This window comes from Bufo gargarizans, chromosome 4, assembly GCF_014858855.1.
Source record: "Bufo gargarizans isolate SCDJY-AF-19 chromosome 4, ASM1485885v1, whole genome shotgun sequence".
Classification (NCBI taxonomy): Eukaryota; Metazoa; Chordata; class Amphibia; order Anura; family Bufonidae; genus Bufo; species Bufo gargarizans.
In genome coordinates, this window is record NC_058083.1 from 105,899,713 (window position 1) to 105,921,495 (window position 21,783).

The window sequence follows — 21,783 nt, forward strand, 5'->3', positions numbered from 1 at the left end:
TCCAGGTTCAAGGAAGAACATTGACTGGAAGATAATTATTTTTTATTATCTCATCAGGATGGATAAAATTACCTGAAGCAGCAGAATAGTATGTAATGCAGAAAAAGTAGACAAATTACAAACTCAAGGAGACATTAGGAAGTGAAAAAATGGTGAGAAGATGACATGACTATGGACATAAAGGCATAGTTCTAACACAAAATCTAAAACTTTGGGCCCAATCGAAAAATAGGTGTGACTGCGACCTGTACACCACCTGTAGGTGCAACCCTGAAAATAATCAGAATTCATATCTCAGGAGGCTACATGTAGGTACCTATCATTGTACATGCAACATTCAATGTTATAGCAGGCCTTTAGGCTAAAAGAGTTCACAAAATGCAAGATATCAAACAAAACACTTGACAGAGGTATTGGTTACCATCTGTTTGACCCCTCCAATACTTACCTGCCCATTATCCCCTACTCCAACCGATGCCTCACCAAACCCCATGTTTTACCTGATTAATATAATAAGTCACAGACACCAAGCTGGATTAAATCGGCCACATTTTATTATTATATAATATATCTATATAACCTCTTTTATTACCATAAGATTAACATAACCATAACATGTATTAATTAATTCTGGGGGAAGTCCTTGAAGCCCCAAATAAAGAATTACCATCTTGCCTCCAGCCATTGCCTGCCAGCTCGAAGCCACCACTGATCGCCCCTTTAATTCTGCCACAACCGACCACTAACCCGGGAGTCCAGTCCCAACCGTGGAGCCCTCCCATCATCCTCACTTGCGAATATTTCCAACTTCAAGGACCTCCCACCGCCACAGCCGCCGTGACAAATTGCTGCCCCATTACCCATTATCACCATACCCCACAAAAAACTCCAAACACTACTACATATTATCACCTTTCCTCTGTTAACCTAAAACTCCAATGATAACAGGATGGGTGGGATCTCTCGTTTTATACCTAAAATGGCACCCTTCTCCTCCCTGCCTCTTCCTTTTAACCCCTATTCCCCACCCTGTAACTTAAATAGCCCAATCCCTACCCCCCGGGGTCTCCCGGGTCTCCCTAAAACCAACCCCCGTCATGTGGGCCTCCCCTAAAGGCTCTGCCCCCCGGTCCGGCCATTACTTGACAGAGGTATTGGTTACCATCCGTTCGACCCCTCCAAAACTTACCTGCCCATCATCCCCCACTCCAACTGATGCCTCACCAAACCCCATGTTTTACCTGATTAATATAATAAGACACAGACACTAGGCTGGATTAAATTGGCCACAGCAGCCATTTTATTATTATAAGATATATCTAAATAACCTGTTCTATTACCATAACATTAACATAACCATAACATATATTAATTAATTCCGGTGAGATCCTTAAAGCCCCAAATAAAGAATTATCCCACCGGGGTAAGCCATCTTGTCTCCAGCCATTGCCCGCCAGCTCGGAGGCACCACTGATGACCCCCTTTAATTCTGCCACAACCGACCACAAACCACGGAATTTCAGCCCCAACCGTGGAGCCCTTCCATCATCCTCACCTGCAAATATTTCCAACTTCAAGGACCTCCCACAGCCACCAACACACAGACTTGACCCCTTAAGTCTGAGCGTCCCTCCACATCCTTAAGGCAATATCAATGCCCTCCTGTAAGGCCAGACTCCAGATTGCGTTCAAGCCAATTGCGTTAAAGTGAACACCATTAGACCGCAAAAAAAACAACAACACCCTTTTCGAGCTCCACATGCCTTACAGCCACTGCCCCATTCCTGGCCATAAAACGACCCATTGCCCGGTTGACCTTGACCCTGGCTCTATTCAACCCCTCCAATGAACGAGCACCCCGCCAGACTTTCCGCAGAACTATGTCCGACCAAACCGTCACTAACTTCGGGAACAACGCCGATAACTTCAACAGGTCAAACTTCACGTCCCTCACTAGCTCCCGAAATGGCCACGCTCCCAAATAATTGCCCCCCACATGTAGCGCCAACACGTCAGGGGCCTTGTCTTGTTTTACAAACCGGTGGACTTCAAGCACCACCCCACCCCAGACCATGCCCCTGCGACCCAGCCATCTTACCACTGCCACCGATCTCACAAACCTAGCTGCTGACCGTCCGGCCAAACTGCTGCCCAGATGGCCCCCTAGAAGATGTAAGAATGCCCTAAAATCCAGACCAAAGCAGGTTCCGCACTTGAAACGAGAAAACAAAAACAGCCAAGAACAATACTGCTGCAAAAAAAAAAAAAAACTCTGCAACCCCCACTCGATCCAAACGGATATACGACCAAAAACAAATAGATTCCCAACGTCCAATACGCCTTTTAATCTCATCTCCCAACCCTCACCGAGCCGCCTTTGTCGCAGCCCCAATCCTGAACGAATGGCTTGAATATCCAGCGTGTCCAACCGCCAACCGGTCTAAACATTTCGTGAAAACGGGACAGAAAAGACCCATCTGCATAAACCAACAAAGGCAAAACCCCCCTTTACCGCTCCACAATACTCACGAATACAATGCACTGGACACATCGCACACCCAGGAATACCGAACAGCACAACTCTACGCCCTCTTCCTTCTACATGCGTCTTTGACCGCTGAATAATGAATTCCACCCTATCATGGAACAGATCCATATCATCCCCCACTCTACCAATCGTCGGACAAACCAACTCCTCCAACCGCAACGCCCCAAAAAAGCCAAAGAAAATGCAAGTCAAAACAAACGCAATTCCCATGCAGAACTACAGACCCCTTTCAACTGTTCCCCTAACTTTAGGAGCAAGGCAAAAGACACGGGCCGCCTACCATCCTCCCCTGCCCTTAACCGACGGCATCCTTTTAACACCCGAATGCCCAAAAATGACTTCGTAAAATTTACAGTTATCTACCCCTGGCACATGCACTGCCACTACCCATGTATTGAGCGACAGACACTCTAAAAGCAGCTGAGGTAACAGCCATACCACTAATGGCGACAAGGACGACAACCCATTGATTGCGTGAACCACTCCTAAATTGTCTCAGTGAAAGCAAACCTTTTTATCTCGAAACCTCTCCCCCCACAACATAACTGCCACTTCAATAGGAAACACCTAACTATCTGGCCATCCTCCGGCACACCATTGACCCCTGCAGTAAACTCCAAAACCACAACCCCCCGCCGCATCAGAAAATACTTCAAAATCAAACTAATCCACCACTTCACCCATAAATAGTGAACGACCGTTATAACTTTCCAAAAGGAACCCCAGACTTGCAAGTCTGCCCTCAATTCCCGCCCCAATCTAATGTAATGATGCAGTGTCACTACTCCCGCCGTCGCCCCCCTTCCCCTCCCTAACCTCCTGCTAAAAATTCTACCCATGGGCATAATCCGGCATGCAAAATTAAGTTTTCCCAGGAATGACTGAAGCTCGCGCAGTTTATTCTTTTTTACCCGCCACGTCCTCTCCACTTCCCTCTTCAAATTTTCCAGCTTTTCCATAGGCAACCTACATTCCATCCTTATCGTGTCAATCACTATCCCCGAAAAACTGAATTCCGTAACCGGCCCCATCGTCTTCTCTGTCCTCCCTTCCTCAGCCAAATCCCTACCCCCGGGGTCTCCCCGAAACAAACCCCCCATCATGTGGGCCTCTCCTAAAGGCTCTGCCCCCCAGTCCGGCCATTACTGAAAGATGTCACCTTTGCACCACCTTGGCGTACATAGAAAAGTAAGGGCCCCATAACAAAGATCAAACCAGGCCCCCACACAGGATGGAAAGGTTTCCGCCTTAATCCCTTTCAATGACCCTTGGGCCATTTGTCCTCTGCCTCATTTGCTAAAAGTTGTTCCTTTAGAGGGTAAAGTCCTGACCAAGTTTTCACCTCCAGTAGAAGAGGAGATAATCCCAACTAAGACTGGGGCCCCTCTTGCTGCTATGGTAGTTACGCCCTTGCTCTGCACGGATTCCACATTCTAAAAAGGAGAGGTGATGGACTCAGGCCCAAGCAGAACTTGACGGTTTTGTAGTCAATATTCAATTAGAAACCTGTGATACTTTAATCTTCATTGTTGACAGTCACATGGGCACTGCTATATCACATATGCCTCTCATTATACCTTTGACTTTGGCACACCGAAACCTGAAAGACATTGCTGATATATATCATGCACAGCAGTAGGTGGGCGGAGGTGAGGGTAATGGAAGTCCTTTGCAGCTTCAGCCAATAGTGGGGCAGTGACGTAAAGATAAAATGGGGGAGTTGTTGTGACAATTGCAAGCCCAGATATCTGGAATGTGGTTGTCATTGCCTGTGTGAGATACTGGACCTCTTAGCTAGTCTATAAGCAGGTGGATACTACAGCTATACTCTGTTGATCATTAGTAATGTAGTAAATAAGGGGTATCATTTTTGAATAAAAGAAAATGCTGATTTTTAAAGATCAACCCTAGTAAACCAGGCATAATGCTGAGTAAAATGATACCTGTATTTTGTCTCTACAGTAAACTGCTGCTGAAATATATTACTTTTTATATTTATGCAACTTACCTACAGTATTTCGAGCACCGAGGAGCTGACCGTAGGGCTTGGAGCGCCTCTAACACAACGCCCCTGTGCTCTGTGTACTTTTCCCTTCCTTTTAAATTGAGAGGGCTAGACCTCTCGTCTAGCACTGTATTCTCGCACCTGCACCGAGATTTGCCCCTTTTAAAGTAGATCTGATGCTGCTGCCTGAGTTTATCAGCTCCATTGCGTCTGCACCAAGTCAACTCAGAGACTCAGCGCTTGAACACATCTGTATTTTTTGCAGATCTATTATAGAACATGTCCAATTCTTGTCCGTTTTGCAGATGGGAATAGTCTTTTCTATTGATGGGAGTGAGAAAAATACAGAAGGCACACGGAAGGTATCGGTATTTTGTGTATCCTTCTTTTGTGGAATAAAATACAGACACTGCCGTGTGCATGAAGCCTTAGGGCCTGTTCAAACGGCATTTATTTGCCAGTTGAATTTTGGTGCGGACACCTGGACTGCAATTTCTGGAACCCCTTCCTTTCAATGGCAGGCAGCTCCGAACATTGAGGAACGGCAGTCACAGAGGTAGCAGTCGCTACCGGGCCCAGGAGCCTGAGGGGCCTAAAGACCCTTGTAAGACTCCAGTATTATAGAGTGTTCTTATAGAGTGGTATTATGGAGTGCATGCTGGGATCTGTCATAGATTTTGCACTGGAGCCCAGAATCTTCAAGTTACACCCCTGACTGGAGGGAAGGGTTTAGGTCAAGAATTTGGCATAGGGGGTGCCGTTTCAATTTTTGCCTTAGGCAGCAGGAAGGCTAAGTGCTCCCCTGCCCCTTTCCACAAAGCACTGAGGGAAGGGGGGCCCAAGCTAAACTCTTGCACCAGGGCCCATGAGCCTTTAGCTATGCCCCAGGAGGGAGGACATATCTTTAAACCGCTGCTCCATGATCATCAGCGCTGCCTCCCATTAAAATGAATAGGAGGCATAAACCACACAGCTGCCGGAAAAATTTCACTGCCAAAATTTCACCGGCAAAAAAATGTTGGGTAAACAGGCCCTTAGAGATATCTGCAAATGTATAACCACCCTCTAATATTATTAGAGATTGTTTACGAAGTGAATGATTGTACAAACTGAATATCTGCCTAGCTGTGAATATGATGACCTCCATTGTAGTTCTGTGTTTTTACGGATGGTGCACTTCTGCATTGATCCTAAGACGGAGGATGGTTCTGACACATTTCTGCTACCAAAACTCTACGGTTAAATAAACAAAATCCTGTTCTCACAAGAATTACTCAGAGTCTGACGCTGTGAGACATCTAACATGAGAAAACTGTGTCACAGTAATTTACTCGGGGAGACAATACGGAAAATAGAATGTTTGTGCTAAAGCAGCGGGGAGTGATGGTGTCTCCCCGGACAAGGACCTAATGACTAATCATGTCATACAGCAGTAACAATATTTATCACTGTTAATTTCCTAACAACATCTGTTCAGCTGGGAACTGATCCTTATTAAAGAGGAAGAAACATGTCCATCTATGTGATTAACCCATTCCTGCACAGCCTGCAAGTCTGGGGTGAGTTCTTGCATTAGGGAGATCTGGCAAATATGCTGGCTGTTGGCCCGACAAAAAATGTTGCATGCAACGATTTTTGTATGGCTAAAAGCCGGCATTTATACCGGAAAGCGGGCGCTGGATCTCATTACAGTCAATGGGGATCCAGCACTGACCTAGAGAATCCAGCAATGCCAGATCCTGTGAGCTCTGGCAGGCTGTTCTGTGCCATAACAGCTGGCTGGATCTCCATGACGGGGATGTGAACCAAGCCTTAGACTACTTTCCCATCTCTGGCATGGTGATCTGGCCACCAGTTCCAGCAAAGAATGACTGGAATCGGTCGGACACAAACCACCGTGTGCAGTAGTTTCTGTTCAGCCAATTCTCTCCATTTTTGCCAGATTGCGGCCAGATCTCTGCCGGTCACCATTATAGTTAATGAGGGCAGCGGACATTCTGGTTGCATCTGGCAGTGCCGGATCTGGAGAACGCCGGCAAGCTGTTCTCTGCCAGAATTTCTGCCACAGATGTGATACTAGCCTAACACCCACTAACTAGCCGGAGGGCAGACTTAGTCCATCACTCTGGTAACCTAACCAAGTCGTTCAGTTAGTGGACCATTTATGTCTATACATTGCCCTTAGGTATACATAGTGCATAAAGGAATAAGTGCTACAACAAATCACATTTGAGGATGAGGACCACTGCTATCAATATTTTTATCACATACTGTATATTACCAGCCTGTATATGAATATTCTATGTTTTTGGAGATTTTTGTTTTGTTTTGTACAAAAAAAAAGGTGAATGGTTTTCTGGATATAATCTTTTTTTATTCTACTTCCTGTTCTGGCTCTTACTTTCCTACTTAGTTTGATCTTTTCTTTTTCAGTGGCATAGTACTGCTGAAATGAGAGAGAAAAATAGCAAAAAAAAAATTAAGTTATTTTCTATGAATATTCAGTTTAAAAAAAAATACCCCTTTCTTTTGGAATTGTCCGTTGAATCTCCATCAATTTAATAATGGAGAAACAAAGATTGCCAGTAAGGTTCCGCTTACAAAGCAGGTGTGCCGCTGTCCCCTGGTGGGGCTGAATTCATCTAGGGCCTCTTTTTTTTGACCAGATGTTGCTGGATCAGCCCTCACCCATTGTTTGTCAGAACATCTGGTGAATTAATCGCCCTCTCTGTTCACATGGTGTGAAATTCTTCTTTTCACATATATTGTTTATCATACTAGAAATTTCAATAATGATAATAAATAGATATGTTCATTATCATCCATCTCATTACACAGTATTTTCTGCATCTGCCAAAGCAGTAGACCTCTCATTCCAACCTCTGCTTGGTTCTATACCCAATATCATTAGTGGTCAGTGTGGGTGGAGTTTGGGTCAAGCAGAGGAAATTCCAGACTTTTGCAGGACAGGATGAGGTTTTAATAGTGGTACAAGCTTCCAGCTCAAGTCATGAGATTGCAATAATATTTTCTAAAAGGTCAAGGAGAAGACACTCCTTAGGAATCTTATTACAACAAGAATGCACAAAGTGCCTTTTACTAAAGTAAATCATGGGGTTTGCATATGAACATTTGGGGTCAGTCCTTAATTTCCACAAATTGCATTGATCACTTTGTAATTGTGTGATCAAAGGAGGTTCTAGTTAATCTATATGAGAAAATCTATTGGATTATTTACATTCTATTTTACATTGAAATTCACCAGCATTCACTAAAATTTTCTCTAAATCTAGATACCTCTGATTCTAGCTGATTCAGGAAGACCCAGCAGATCACACTTAATGTATATTTCAGAAGTTTTGTTATAGCTAACAGTGCCGACCCCAGCCATATTCCCTGAATAACTTTTCCTAATTATCTACGTCAATGTACACTTGGTTGCACACGTACATAGCAATGGAATGGCCAGGTTGTCAATAGACAGAAATTGTGGTCATAACAGGATGTAATTAGTAATAAAATACAGCAGTCAATAGTCAAACAACAACAACAAAAAGTTGCAGGTGTCACAGGGTTGCAGGGTCGGACTAGGTTTCTTTGGACCCAACAGAGATCATTATTCTCAGGACCTAAACCCTAAATCAATAAAGTCTAATAGATTTTAATTCAAGGAAATAGATCCTAGCGACAAAGTATTGTCTCCAAAGGCAGATACCAATTATTTTTTCCTTTTGGATCTTTAGGGCCCACTATAATAGCAGAGCCTGGTCCCACAGAAGGATCCTCTGGTACTCTGGTGGGCCAGTCTGATGCTGCAGGGTTGAGGCTTAAATATAGCAAAACCAACAACCCAATTCAAAGTACCAGTAGTGAAACAGAGGAGTGGTCAAGACAAACCAGGTCAAAATCACATTATACTGGAGACAGATTACAGTTTAGATTAGGGAAGCTGTATTTTGATTAGTCGGGTCAGCGGCACACTAAGCTTTTTGGCACCTCTACCAGTCAGCTGATTGGCATTGAGCTGCAGAGAGCTGCACTACCAGGCACATCCGCTACAAAATGCATGGCACAGTGTACGGTAAAGGGTGATTCGTTGACCATGGCGGTGCCATTGACATCCTTTACTAAGAATAGGCCGTTAATATCCAAGTCCTGGAAAACCCCTTTAAGTTTATAAGGGCAGTTACTTACACTGGTGATATCATTGCTTTGTAGTAGCATACATGGTACAGTTTTTTAATACAGTGAAACCTCTCCGGTTTGAGAAAACCACCCTTTTACTTGACAGATATCTGTTCCATCTTATACTATACGCAGGCCATCTTCTATGAAAAATAATCAATGCAATTTTGGGTTGTTTTCTCCAATATGTTCACTGTATGTATTTAAAGGGGTTTTCCAGCAATTTCACATTGATGGCCTATCCACAGGATAGGTCATCAATATGAGATCAACAAGGGTGTCCGTCTCTCAACACCACTGCTGATCTGCTTTATAATTAGGCCGAGGCTCTCTGTCAGTTCTTAGGCCTTGTCCTAGGCCATGTGACATCACGTTCATTGGTCACGTGGCCTACGTGCAGCTCAGTCCCAGTCAAGAGAATGGTGCTGAGCTCCAATACCAAGCACAGCCACTAATATGAAAATCCTGGAAAACCCCTTTAACAACTAAACTCCACCCTGAGATGGGAAAACTTTATGAAATGGCATATGACAAAAATTATAACCTACCTAATCATTGGGTAGCCATCAGTATGACGTGCCATGACTGGATCTGTCCTTTTAAAAAGAGAGGTTTGGTAGTCTAAATTAACAATTGATATGGCCAAAACTCAATTAACTTACGCATTCAGTATAACAAACTTTAGAACTACCATGAAAAGTATATTCCGGGTTTAATTTGTAAGGATCAGTTGCCTTTAAACTGAAAAATACATAGTAATTGAGCAATTAAATTAACAAACGGTACTGCAGGAGTAATATATCAAGAACAGCCATCTCCAGTTCAACCTCAGCAGTTTTACAGGCCAAAAAGCAGCCAGACAGATCCAAACTTCTCGCAAGATCTGACAGCCTTGCCTGGCAATAAATACTGCCACAAAGATAGAGGGAACGGATGCCTGTGACAACAAGGTCTAGGCTTTCAACGTAGTTTCTTTCTACATAATGTCAGCTCATCGTCTCGGCTGCTTTTTGTTCATGTGTGATATTCGAGTGGAGCTGTCACTTTGTTAAACCTCAAGCAGTTGATCTTGAGGTGAAATGATCCTTGGTAACTGGGTATTGAGATACAAATAATTATTCCAGGAGCTTGGTAGCGAATTAACATTCATTGGAGCGAGACAACAGTACTTCCTCCTGCAGATGAAAAGGTAATTGTTGTATTGATACTTGGCCTTGTGTTGGCTGGCAATTTAGGGAAGGTTACAGGTTACAGAACACAAGGAGATACATGGCTTGCCGGAATGGTGTCCTTCAAGATTTGCTGGACTGAGACGGCTTAAAAAACCCTGCTTTTACATGAGGACCTTCAAGCTACAGTCATTATGAGTCTGTGGCAACAAGATTAAGTCTATTAGAAGAGAAGTGACCTTTTGGATTAATACATTTTATAGGCTTTTTTTACTCCAGGCAAAAAGAATAAACACAGCAAAGCAGAAAGGGTGAGAAGCCTTATAGAATGCAACATCAACCAAGTGAGAAAGAGCCAAGGTTCCTTCCTTCACACGTATGTATGAGATGAATCAGGCGCTCAGCGTTAACGGTTTCATTAATCAGTTGAGCGGAGACACTTCAGCACTGCAGGAAGCTTGCGCACAACTCTCCAATGCTGCTTTACAGCCCAGCATCCCCTGCTCTTGAAATTGTAGACTATTCAAGGACATTAACCATCTTTGTATCTCCATGGATTAGAATGTTCTGCGGTTTTCTATACTGTATATGAAGAGGCTGAGGCCCAGGGGGTGAAGATAGAATCTTAGAGCACATATGCTTGTTCCTCGGAAAAAGACTCATCTACTGGTTTACCAGCATTCCTCATCTTCTCATGTAGATTTTCTTTTGTTTGTACAGAGTAGGGGCAAGAATTGATGTCTTAATTGTATCATTTTATGATACATTTTGTTTTATGGTTTTATATAGTTTTGAAAATAATTGATAAATCTAGGATAACCTACTGTTTGCCTTCAGGCTGAGTTTATGCACTACACTGCCGAGACTGTGCCAACCCATAGTGGCCAATAGACGCATGATTTTGTTAATCACACAATTTTACTTGTAATATCATGCAGCAATTGGCCACCACCATGGGTGGTGCAGCATATAAGAGTGGGTTCACACCATCGTTTTAATGATCTGGCAGGCTTTTCTGGCAGAGAACAACCTGACAAAGTTCTCCACATCCGGCTTAGCCAGATACTGCTGTTCACTGCCAGTTCCATTGACTATAATGGAATTCCATAGGAGTCTGGCCACTTCCAGCATAAGTGGCGGTTTTTGGCCGGGCATAAACCGTTGCATACAACTTCATAGTGGTCTCCCATCCTCCTACATGTAATAGCTGACAGAGAGAGAGAGAGATGACCGGGCAGAGAGGGCAGACGGGCTTAATCTGCATCACATAAGAGAACCTAGAAACCCTGCAGTGTGAGGGGACAGCAGCTCTGTGTCACTGATCTGTTATGGCTGCCATTACACAGAGCAGTGCAATGTGGCGAGACTTCAGACATGATGGGGAATGTAGGATTCATTAGGAAACCACGCCAGAAAGGAATCAAGATGGCACATCAAATAAAACAGGTATACCCAAGGAATACACAGCACCCTCTATCTTATTCTTTAATTATGGGGTATCCTGCACCATATAGGCAAAGTATAAATCCTGGAGCGCAAAGACTATCTTCCTATAGAAAGGCGAAGGCTTGACACATAATCTCCGGGTCACATGTTGCCTGTAAAGGTCTAACATTTGCTTGCACAGTGACACAGTGGTAATTCCCATGAGCCCCACATGTGATGCTATATTTTCTCCTATCATGTAATTGTTTTACTTGGTGGTGACTTTGGTGGTCCTTCGTGTTGGACGGGTGCTGGGTAAAGGACAGCAGTTGTATTGGTTATTGTTTGAGCATAATGATGCTCTGTTGCTGTGACAAACAGCTCTCTCCCTTGTGCTGTGTGATCTAACCTCTGACTAATCTTTCTCTGTGCTGGTCGTGTCCAAATTACTAGTCATCTGATGGGAAATCTACTGCACACATCTATGAGATGGATACATAATGGCCATTTAATGCTTGGTTAGTCATAACTCTAGGCTACATGGACAAGACCTACAATTTAATCACAGGAAAGCAACAGATATGTCTAATCCTCACATACGAGATGAATTCATAACAGTGATGTGAATGCGGTTTGCCACCTTCTGACTGAAGAAAATCAATTCTGAAATAAACTAGAAGGGAGAAGTCAGGGAATGCCTCATGTCAGCAATTATACAGATTGCAGATCGAGGCTCACAGTATTTTTGAGCTTTCCATAGGTAGGTTTACGCTGGGAGGATTTCCCTATGTATAACTCCAATGTATGCCACCATATAGCCATACAGATGCCTCTTAACAATAAACATGCACATACATCGTGGAATCTCTATGCATAGAGCAGCACAGTAGACTGCACTTTTCTATACAACAAAAAAGGTATTCCAAGGTAAACTAGCCTTAAATGTGTTCTGCTATTTAGATCATCAGCATCTGATCATCGGGGTTCCCGTTCACTTCAATGGGGCTTAGCCGTGCCAAGGCCAGTAATACTAGTCGTGGCATCCCTGGGCCTGTGGGAAACAATGAGAAGGCCGCTGTCCTACTGCCAGCGCCATTGCCTTCTGAAACTGCTGATCTGCAAAGGTCCCAAGTGTCGGACCTCCGCCGATCAGATGCTAATAATCTATCCAGAGGATAGATCACCAGTATGAAAAAGCTGCAGAACCTCTTTAAGGAGGTCAAGTCTTATAGTGAATGGAGGTTTATAAATATGTTTCAAATGTATTTTGAACATAGCCTTGTTTGAGGCAGTGAGACTGTCTCATTTAGCCACCGGCATTACAACCAGCAATCACTGCACAAAGTCTGGAGTATACCTATAGACCGGTATTGGTTGTACTTTTCTGTATATGTATGCACCAGATATAAATAGGCCATATTCGCAGCCACCACTAGATGGGGCTGGTGTTACCCTCTCTATGCAGAGGAGAGACATTCCACAAACAGATCAGTCAGTTTAAGGGCTCTTTCACACTTGGGGCAGGACGGATCCGGCAGGCTGGTCTCCCTGTCGGATCCGTCCTTCTGCTGTTTCGCCGAGCTGCCGGACCGCCGCTCCATCCCCATTGACTATAATGGGGACGGGGGCTGAGCACCGGCGCAGCACGGCGGTGCACTGCGAAAGCCACCGGACTAAAAAGTCCTGCATGTCCGACTTTTTAGTCCGGCTGCTTTCGCCGTGCACCGCCGTGCTGTGCCGGAGCTCAGCCCCCGTCCCCATTATAGTCAATGGGGACGGAGCGGCGGTCCGGCAGCTCGGCGAAACAGCAGAAGGACGGATCCGACAGGGAGACCAGCCTGCCGGATCCATCCTGCCGCAAGTGTGAAAGAGCCCTTAGAGAGCATCTGTCATCACATATGCCCAAATAAAACTTTCTGGCCATTGAGATATGCACTCGTCAGCTGAACTGAGGATTCTCCCTTTCAAGTCAATGAAGAAGATGTATGGAGCTATTTACGGTGGTGTTAAAAAGTCACAAGTTATGCTTCTTGACACTTTTCTTAAGTGGCAATGAAAGGGCTGGGGCTTAGCAGAAAGGGGCAGAGCCTGATGCCGTCCGCTAGATTTATTATAACTTGCACCAGAAACTGGTCTCAGTTATATCTCAAGTCTAAGCCAGGCCTTAGCTGACGTAGATTTGAGTTTCTGGCGCACTGAGTGCCAGAGATGCACCTAATTCATTAAGAGACATCTACCGCTTAATAAATTAGGTGCATATTATACTAACGCACTGAGGATCAAGACTAGCGTATGGGAATGCCAGTCTTGATAAATATCCCTTAATGGGTCAGTGAAAAAGACAAGCATATTGAAAGACGGTCCATTTTTCACTGATTTGTTTGTTATTCTTAATTATTTTTTGGGGGGTTTTCACAAGTGTCCAAAAATTGATGAGATCCATGTTGAAAAAAAACGCAAGAACTTAACACATTTTCAGAAAACACTGAAGGGAAAACCATGAGTTTTTCAGAGACACATGCAGGACTTATGTCTCCGCTCAAAAATCATGTTCTGAGCGGACACCGAACGGACCCCATTATAGTCTATGGGGTCTTTAGGCTCCGTTACGCTCAGTTAGATCTCAGTTATCTGCAGAATCCGTCCTTTCCGTTCTCCTGCTCCTCAACGGAGCCGGAGAACGGAAAGGAGAAACGGTGATGTGAATGAGACCTTATGCAAATTACCATGCTTTCTGAAAAAGGAAAGACCTTGAGACATAAGGATTATAGCCAAGCCTGTACTTCATCTGCAGGCAGCCATTTCAGGTTGATTGTCCTTCATCAGCTCAAAGCAGAAATATCTGGCTTAAGGCCTCATGCACAGGAGCGCATCCATTTTGCATTCTGCAAACCGCAAATCCACAAAATATAGGTACCGTCCATGTGCCATCCTCATTTTTATGAGGACCTATTGACTTCAATTCGTTCGTGGACCGAATTTTGTGGACCAGAATAAGACATGTTCAATAATTTGCAGAATGGACACAAGGGCACATTTTATACACTGTAAACTAATGTAACTGTAACTGCTGAGGCACTGCCTCTCACCCTGCCTCTCATCTCCCCTGCATTTCCCTTGCATTCCCCTTGCATGTGCACGTTAGACAAACGGTTTGTTGACCATAGCAATCAATTAGAGCACTGGTTTCATTTTTGCCCATAGCAACCAATCAAAGCCCAGTTTTTATTTTATACAGAGCTTCTTACCATACTGTAAACCTATGTTTACCAACCCGTGGCTCTCCAGCTATTGCAAAGCTACAACAACCGTCATGCCCTGACAGACTGCAGCCATAAAAAGCAAACTAACAAACAAACCTTCACTTGTAGATACCGTAACTTATCATTTCATTGAAACTCTCTTATGACATGAACTTGTATAACACTGGAGTTCCACTTGAAAAACGTAACCCACTAAGGGAAGATGAGAATGATATAAACTATGTAATGGTTTCTTTGATGTAATATTTATTTGAAGAAGGAGAACATGAAGCATTGACATCTTAATGTTCCTAAAAATCTGTGCAGAATGCTCCTTTCTAGCAGCTGGTACAAGTTCTACTGTACGATTTCCTATTTAACCTGAAAACACACATAGGTAATTTAGAGGAATTTTTCAGGAACACCAGCTACAGGTGGAAGGTGAAAGTTTATAAGAAATATGAAATGCAGGACAGAGAAGAGATTTTGGTCTAGTGGTGTTTTCTTATAATTGATAGCATTTTTTTGTCTAGGTTTTTTCTTAACCTCAGTATATTGAAGTTTTTGGCATTTATTCATCCTCTTCTTTGTAGGGAACAAAATTCTCCATAAAAAAAAAAAACAGAACAACCGCATGGGGTATGGAAATAACTGCAAATTTGTGCATGTGCAGCGTGCCAGGCCACAGGGAAGGTGCAGCGACTGGATTAGAAGAGGATGGGATTGGTGGCAATGAGTGTGGTTGTTGTCCTCACGATGGCTAATCCCTCTCAGTCTAGCACTTCCTGGGCCACAACCCTTCTTCCCCTCGGGCACACCCTGGGCTTGTTGCTCCTTCCTGGTTGTGGGTGGGGTGCCCTTGATGTTTGGAGGATGAATGGTGGGGTGCAAGGCAGGAGAGCAGGGATAGGGCCGCTGGATGGATGGTCGAGTCAATGACCAGGCCTGTTTGGTTGTAATAAATAAAGTCTCTCTTTGCTGAATAGAGGATGGGAGTTGCAGTACATGTATCAGCAATAGGCATTGGTTTTCCCAAAAGCTGTGTATAGGTGCTATCAAGTAGTCCTCCCTGAGTTTCTCTCTGGATATACAGGTGAAACTCGAAAAATTAGAATATCGCGCAAAGTTCATTTATTTCAGTAATGCAACTTAAAAGGTGAAACTTACATATGAGATAGACTCATTACATGCAAAGCGAGATATTTCAAGCCTTTATTTGTTATAATTTGGATGATTATGGCTTACAGCTTATGAAACCCCAAAGTCCCAATCTCAGGTACCCTTTGCTCGGGGGGTATGGACTAATTAGCTGACTACAGTGTGACACTTTGAGCCTAGAATATTGAACCTTTTCACAAAATTCTAATTTTAAGCTGCATTAATGCAATTCCTTTTAAGTTGCATTACTGAAACAAATGGACTTTTGCACGATATTTTCACCTGTACCATGCAATATTTCCAAATGACCACAGGTGTTCAATAAATCTGAATTTGCTTTCTGCAATGCCCAATCTGCTGGATTCAGTCCTAAATTCGGATGGACGTTCCATCTCAGAAGTGTGGCGGGCATGGGAGGCAATTAACCTTTTCCACATACAGTAAAGTCTGTTGCCATAAACCTTACTGTCAGCATGGACTTTTTAGTAGTCCTCAACCATTTTGCCAAATATTCAGAAATTCCTTTTCTTTCTCTCAGTGGTAGTCACTTGATCCAGTAGCTTTTTTGGCAGCTTTCAGTCTCAGGGATGAAGCTTCCCTGGACTATTGTAAGTCTAGTTGTCAGCAGCTCACACAAACACATCCTCAACCTAGGCTTGCTCAGATTCCTATCTAGGGGAGGTGGGGCCAGCCCATCACCCTGGCAACTGCACTAAATAATTTCCAGTTAAAGTGGTTTTCCAGGCTTTTAATATTAATGACCTATCCTCAGGATAGCTCATCAATATCAGATCGGCGGGGGACTGATACCCGGCACCCTTGCTGATCTTCTGTGTGATGGGAAGGCACACGCCATGCATATGTGCCATCTCCTGTCTCTCTTCTTGCTTGCCATAAACATAGCAGCAGTGAGCAGGAATAGAGACAGGAGACAGCATGTGCCCGGTACGTGCCTTCTCTTCATACAGCTGATCGGCGGGGCTGCCAGGTGTCAGACCCCCACTGTTCTGATATTGATGAGCTATCCCGATGATAGGTCATTAATATTAAAAGCCTGGAAAACCCCTTTAACTATTCACTGCCTATACACAACCATCTGGGATACACAGTGTAGAAAAAAAGAACACTTTAACCCTTTAAGTACTTTGGCAAGGAATCACAATATTAACTATTTAGCAGTGATCCACCAGGTCACTGCATGTGTAGGTGTTCTAATATAGGTTCCTCTTCTTGGTGACTAATGGTCATCTTTTCAGCTGAGGATTTTGCTGCAATGCCACAAATTTCTTGCACATTTGTCTATGCATTTTTTCATAAATGTTGCCCTTTGCAAATGTGGAGATCTGCAGCTTAGCATGATATACTGTGGATTTTAGGTGGGGCTACACAGCGATCTTGGCCAAACAAAGATCGATCTGTAGCAGTGCAGCCATTGAACTCACTGGGTTGCCGCAACCGTGACCCCGGAATTACAAAGAAATCAGCTGTATTGGATTTTTCAGCAGTTCTGGGGTCTCGGTATGACCCCATTCAGTTCAATGGCAGCAATGCTGCTCCCTGGTCATGTGATGGATGTCGAGGCCAAGATCGCTGTGTAGCCCCACCCTAAAATCTACACAGCAGGCCAATTTACACCACTTTTTCACAGTCTGTGGATGAGAATTCTTTAAATCTCAAAATACCATAAGACGCCATGGATTTGACATATACAAATTAACTGCATCAAATCCATTGCATAATTGTCCTGTGTGGGAGTACCCTTACATTTCTCATAAAACTGAGTGACCACTTTGATATAGGAAAGCTATTCAGCTTTCCCAGAAGCAGATAGAAATTTTAGATTGGGGTAGATTTATGTAGCTGTCTAAAAGAGAAAGTGTTATAGACAGGAACCAATCACAATGTACAGCGACCTGCAGGGGAGGCGAGGATGGGAGGATTGGTAGTGGCTATGATGGTGGTAGTAGTAGTACTCACGGTAGCTGGCTCCACCATGACTGCAATGACTGGAGGGCACATGCTTTCTTTCCTCGGAGAACACATTGGTGTCGGGGGTTTATGTCTGGTGGTAGTTTGGATTCCCTTGAAGGTGAACAGTTTGGCTGGGTGCAATAATCAGGCCCGTTGGGTGCAATAAATAAAGTCCTTCTTTACTACACCAATTATGGGAGTAATAGTACAGATAGCAGGGAAAGGAACAGTTCCAAAGTATATCAAAGTGTAGTCTTTCTGCCAGTAGTGGTGTATAGGCAACGACAACTATGGAGGTTGTAGTACTCCCTCTCTCTCTGCAGGGAACGATGGAGGTTGTAGGACTCCCTGTGTCTGGGTTCCCTGCACACAGTGTAAACGTCATCACGGCTGGCTCTGGCAGAGAGAGCAGAGCCTCTAGGTGTAATGTAACACCCCAGCTGCTCTTGGAGCCTCATTTGCATATATTAAGACATCATTTTTCTCAGCAATGCGGGCACATATAAACACGGGACCAACACAGATACCTTCAGCTGCCAAGCGCACATGGAACAGGTCAGCATTTCAGAAGGAACAAATCTGATGACAGATGCCCTTTAAATTCCTCCAAGCCAATGTGCAGGACTAGTTTTAGGGCAAATTTATGCACAAATATCGAAAATTCTTAAGGTTTCATAAACTCTTAGCAGCTCAGCGATATCGAATCTCTGCTGTATTATGTAGGCAGGCTGCAGAAGGCCACATTTTTTTACCCAATTTTCAGATACAATCCCAGCAAGTCTGGCTTGTCCTGGCCAAAAAATGGGTGGGGCTTATTTAAACCCTGACCAGGAGCATGTGTTCTAGAGTGGGGTTTGGGTGTGTCCCTAATTTACCAACACAAATATATGCATCACAACTTAGAACATAAGATCCTTAGGTAATCCAAGTTGTGTTCTGTAGAGCCATGAGACATCTGTCAGCAGCCATAATAGAGAACACTAAAATGCAGCCGTGTTATGGACGTCTATGACGGGCAGGGGTGTCCATTAAATGAAAACTTCTGCAGACTGTTCAGCCAGCCCCTGATTTGTATTCTGAGTATCAACAACTGGACAGAGACCAGACAATGTGGTCAGCAAATCATCTGTGCAATGGAGGCTTTATTGGCCAGCGACTATTCCATGCTGATTTTACAAGCTCTTAGAAAGAGGGACTTCATCCAAATGTATTTATACTTCCAAACATTACTTCTGCTGCTTTTGGTGATTAAACAATTTGCTATAATAATAGGAAAATACAGAATCCTTCAAACACAAGTACCTTAGTACTTTAGTAACACTTACCACTCCGTGAGCGGCACTGAAAAGCCCCAAAAGTCAGAATGGGATGTTAAATAGCTATAATGTTCGCGTTTGTGAGATCATACACACAGTTCTAATGTACAATTATAGGATTTGGGATTATTGGATTTAATAAAAATTTGAATAAAGTCAATAACCTTTACTTTTATGTTCTTAGATGGGCAGTGAAAAAAGGATCAAGGCAGAGCGCTGGCGTATCACAGAAGGCAGCGGAGGATATGGCAGATCAGAAGGCGAGGATGCAAGTGGTGACTGTGATGATGAGGATGGTTGTCAAGGATCTGGTGACAGTTTACAACCAGGTATGGTCATTACATTGTCAAGTAAGGGCTGCATTACACCAGCAGATTGTCTGACATATTTTCTGACCAATCATTGGTCAGATGGCCATTTACACCCTCAGATCTTTTGTTATACACACCAACTATTGGTCTGATTGGACAGATATTGGTCAGATAATCTGTTGGTGTAATACAGCCCTAATTAGTGCCTACTGTTTCTCCTTATATAATAAGGCAGTGATTATAACAAGTTACATTTTGCAAAAGAAGTTACATCAGCATGTCCTTTAAAGTAGTACTAAAGTAGTACTTTCAATAAACCTTTGATTTGTTATAGGGAAACATCAAAAGTCTAGATTGGTGGCAGTCTGAGCATCGAGACCCCCCACTGACTTCTAGAATAAAGGGAGAGAAGCACTTGCTTAGGGCGGGTTCGCATTACCGTTATAAATTCCGTTATAGTGTTCCGTTATTACAGAGTTAGAATGGAATATAACGGAATTTTAGGAGGGAATGCGAAAAGGAACCCTTTAAGAGGCATTCCATTTTGGCTCTGTCCTAATATATTTCTATGGGCACATATAACAGTTCCGTTTTTTTCCATTATGCGTGACGGAAAAAAGTCCTGCTGCTCTGCTCTCTGGTGAGCCCTGCGTCCTCTTCCTAGGCCTATAACATCATGTTCATCGGTCACATGGCCTAGTTGCAGCTCTGCCCCGTTCAAGTGCATGGTCCTGAGCTGCAATACCAAGCACTGCCACTATGCAATCGACAGCGCTATGCTTGTTTAGCTGTGAGAAGGTCTCGCTCACCAGAGTGCCGCAAACTCTACAAACAGCTGATCGGCGGGGGTGTCGGGAGTCAGACCCCCACCAATCAGATGTTGATGACCTATCTTGAGGATAGGTTATCAATATTCTCACAGAAAAACACTTTAAAATAAAATCTAAAATGATGGTAGCATTGTTTCATCACTACCCAGGGTGAGTGTGCAGTGATGAGAGGGGCGCACGTATTCTTTTCCTTGGGGCACACCCTAGTTTAGGGGCTCCACCATGCTGTTGGTTGGGTGACCTTGATGGTGAATGGATAGTAGAGTGCAAGGCAGGAAGATATGGGGCCGGCAGAGATGACAGCAAAAGCTGGCTTGATTATAGCAAGAAAGAGTCGTTCTTTTACTGAGTGGGTGATGAGTGTACTCTAGAAATGCAGGTGATAAGCAGAATATTGTCAAAGGGGGTGGAAGATGTAATGGTACCCTCTGAGTCTTTCTTTAGCAATCAATACAATCTTCGCAAATGACCAAAGGCGTGCAATTTTGTCTCAATCACATGTACTACAATTATTGCAAGAAAAAGAGTTAACGGGTGGCACTGTCCAAAGCTCCCAAATCTCACGTAAGGATGGCAAGAGTCCACTGCACCTATGCATCCACATACAGTATAGTGGTGTGCGAACCCAACAAGAGGTAGTCAAATAAGTCAAATGAGAAACTAAAGCGGGCGGCACTCACCACTGTAAGAAGAATATTCTTTTATTCAGCAAACTAATGCTTCCATGCACAGGCTGGGGTGGCACGCATATCAAGCACACACACACTGGTGGCGATGGCCATTTCGCGCAGAACGCGCTTCCTCAGGCTTTACAACGTAAGCACGTACTCCCGTTCTGCCTTTAAGCATCTCACGGAGCAGGTCATCACATGAATCCCTCCTCCCAGGATGTCAACTTTCAGTGGCAGGGGGGACTCAGCTTGGTGTTTTGGGACGTCGAAAGCCTGTACACCTGTATCCCCCATGGTGCTGGGGTGGCAGCTGTTCTCGACGTCCTGAGACATGTGGGAAAAAGTGGTCTTTTCTGAGATTTTGTGGGAGAAGCATTGGATTTTATTTTAACCAACAATGTATTTAGGTTCGGGGATCAGTGGTACAGACAAAAATACAGAACTACCATGGGTACCTCCGTATCCTGTACGTTCGCTAATATCTATTTGGCTAGACTTGAGGATAGATTTGTTTTTTCCACCAGCAACCCATATTTATGCCACATTAGACTTTTTCTATGTTTTGTGGACGACATCTTTATGGTGTGGTGAGGCCCAGTGTGTAGATTTTGTCAATTATTTAAATAGTGGTAACGATATAGGTATGAGCTTCAGCCTCAATTTCGGTGGCCCCCGTTTGGAGTTTTTAGATGTGGCTGTTTCAGTGTCCGGCGATGAGTTAGTCACGGAGGGCTACCGTAAGCCCACGGCGACCAACTCTATGCTACACTACGACAGCCACAGTGTCAAGAGATTGGTCCCATACAGACAATTTATTAGACTCAGGAGGCTTAACAGTAGCAAAGAGGGCTATGAAAACAGGCAAGGGAGTTAAAAGAGCGTCTCCTTGACAGGGGCTAAACCGTAGGGATGTTGGACACGGCAATGGCAAAGGCAGGGAGTTTTTCCCAAT

The 21,783-nt window shown here is 43.9% G+C and overlaps 1 protein-coding gene across 1 annotated transcript in view; it reads left to right on the top strand.

Moving 5' to 3' along the window:
- Window positions 1-21,783, top strand: part of LOC122934592 (glypican-5-like) — a 257,402-nt gene that overhangs the window by 166,474 nt on the left and 69,145 nt on the right. The window contains exon 6 of the mRNA XM_044290171.1: window positions 19,204-19,348. Within this exon, the coding sequence (XP_044146106.1) occupies window positions 19,204-19,348 (145 nt within the window). The remainder of the gene's footprint in view (window positions 1-19,203; window positions 19,349-21,783) is intronic.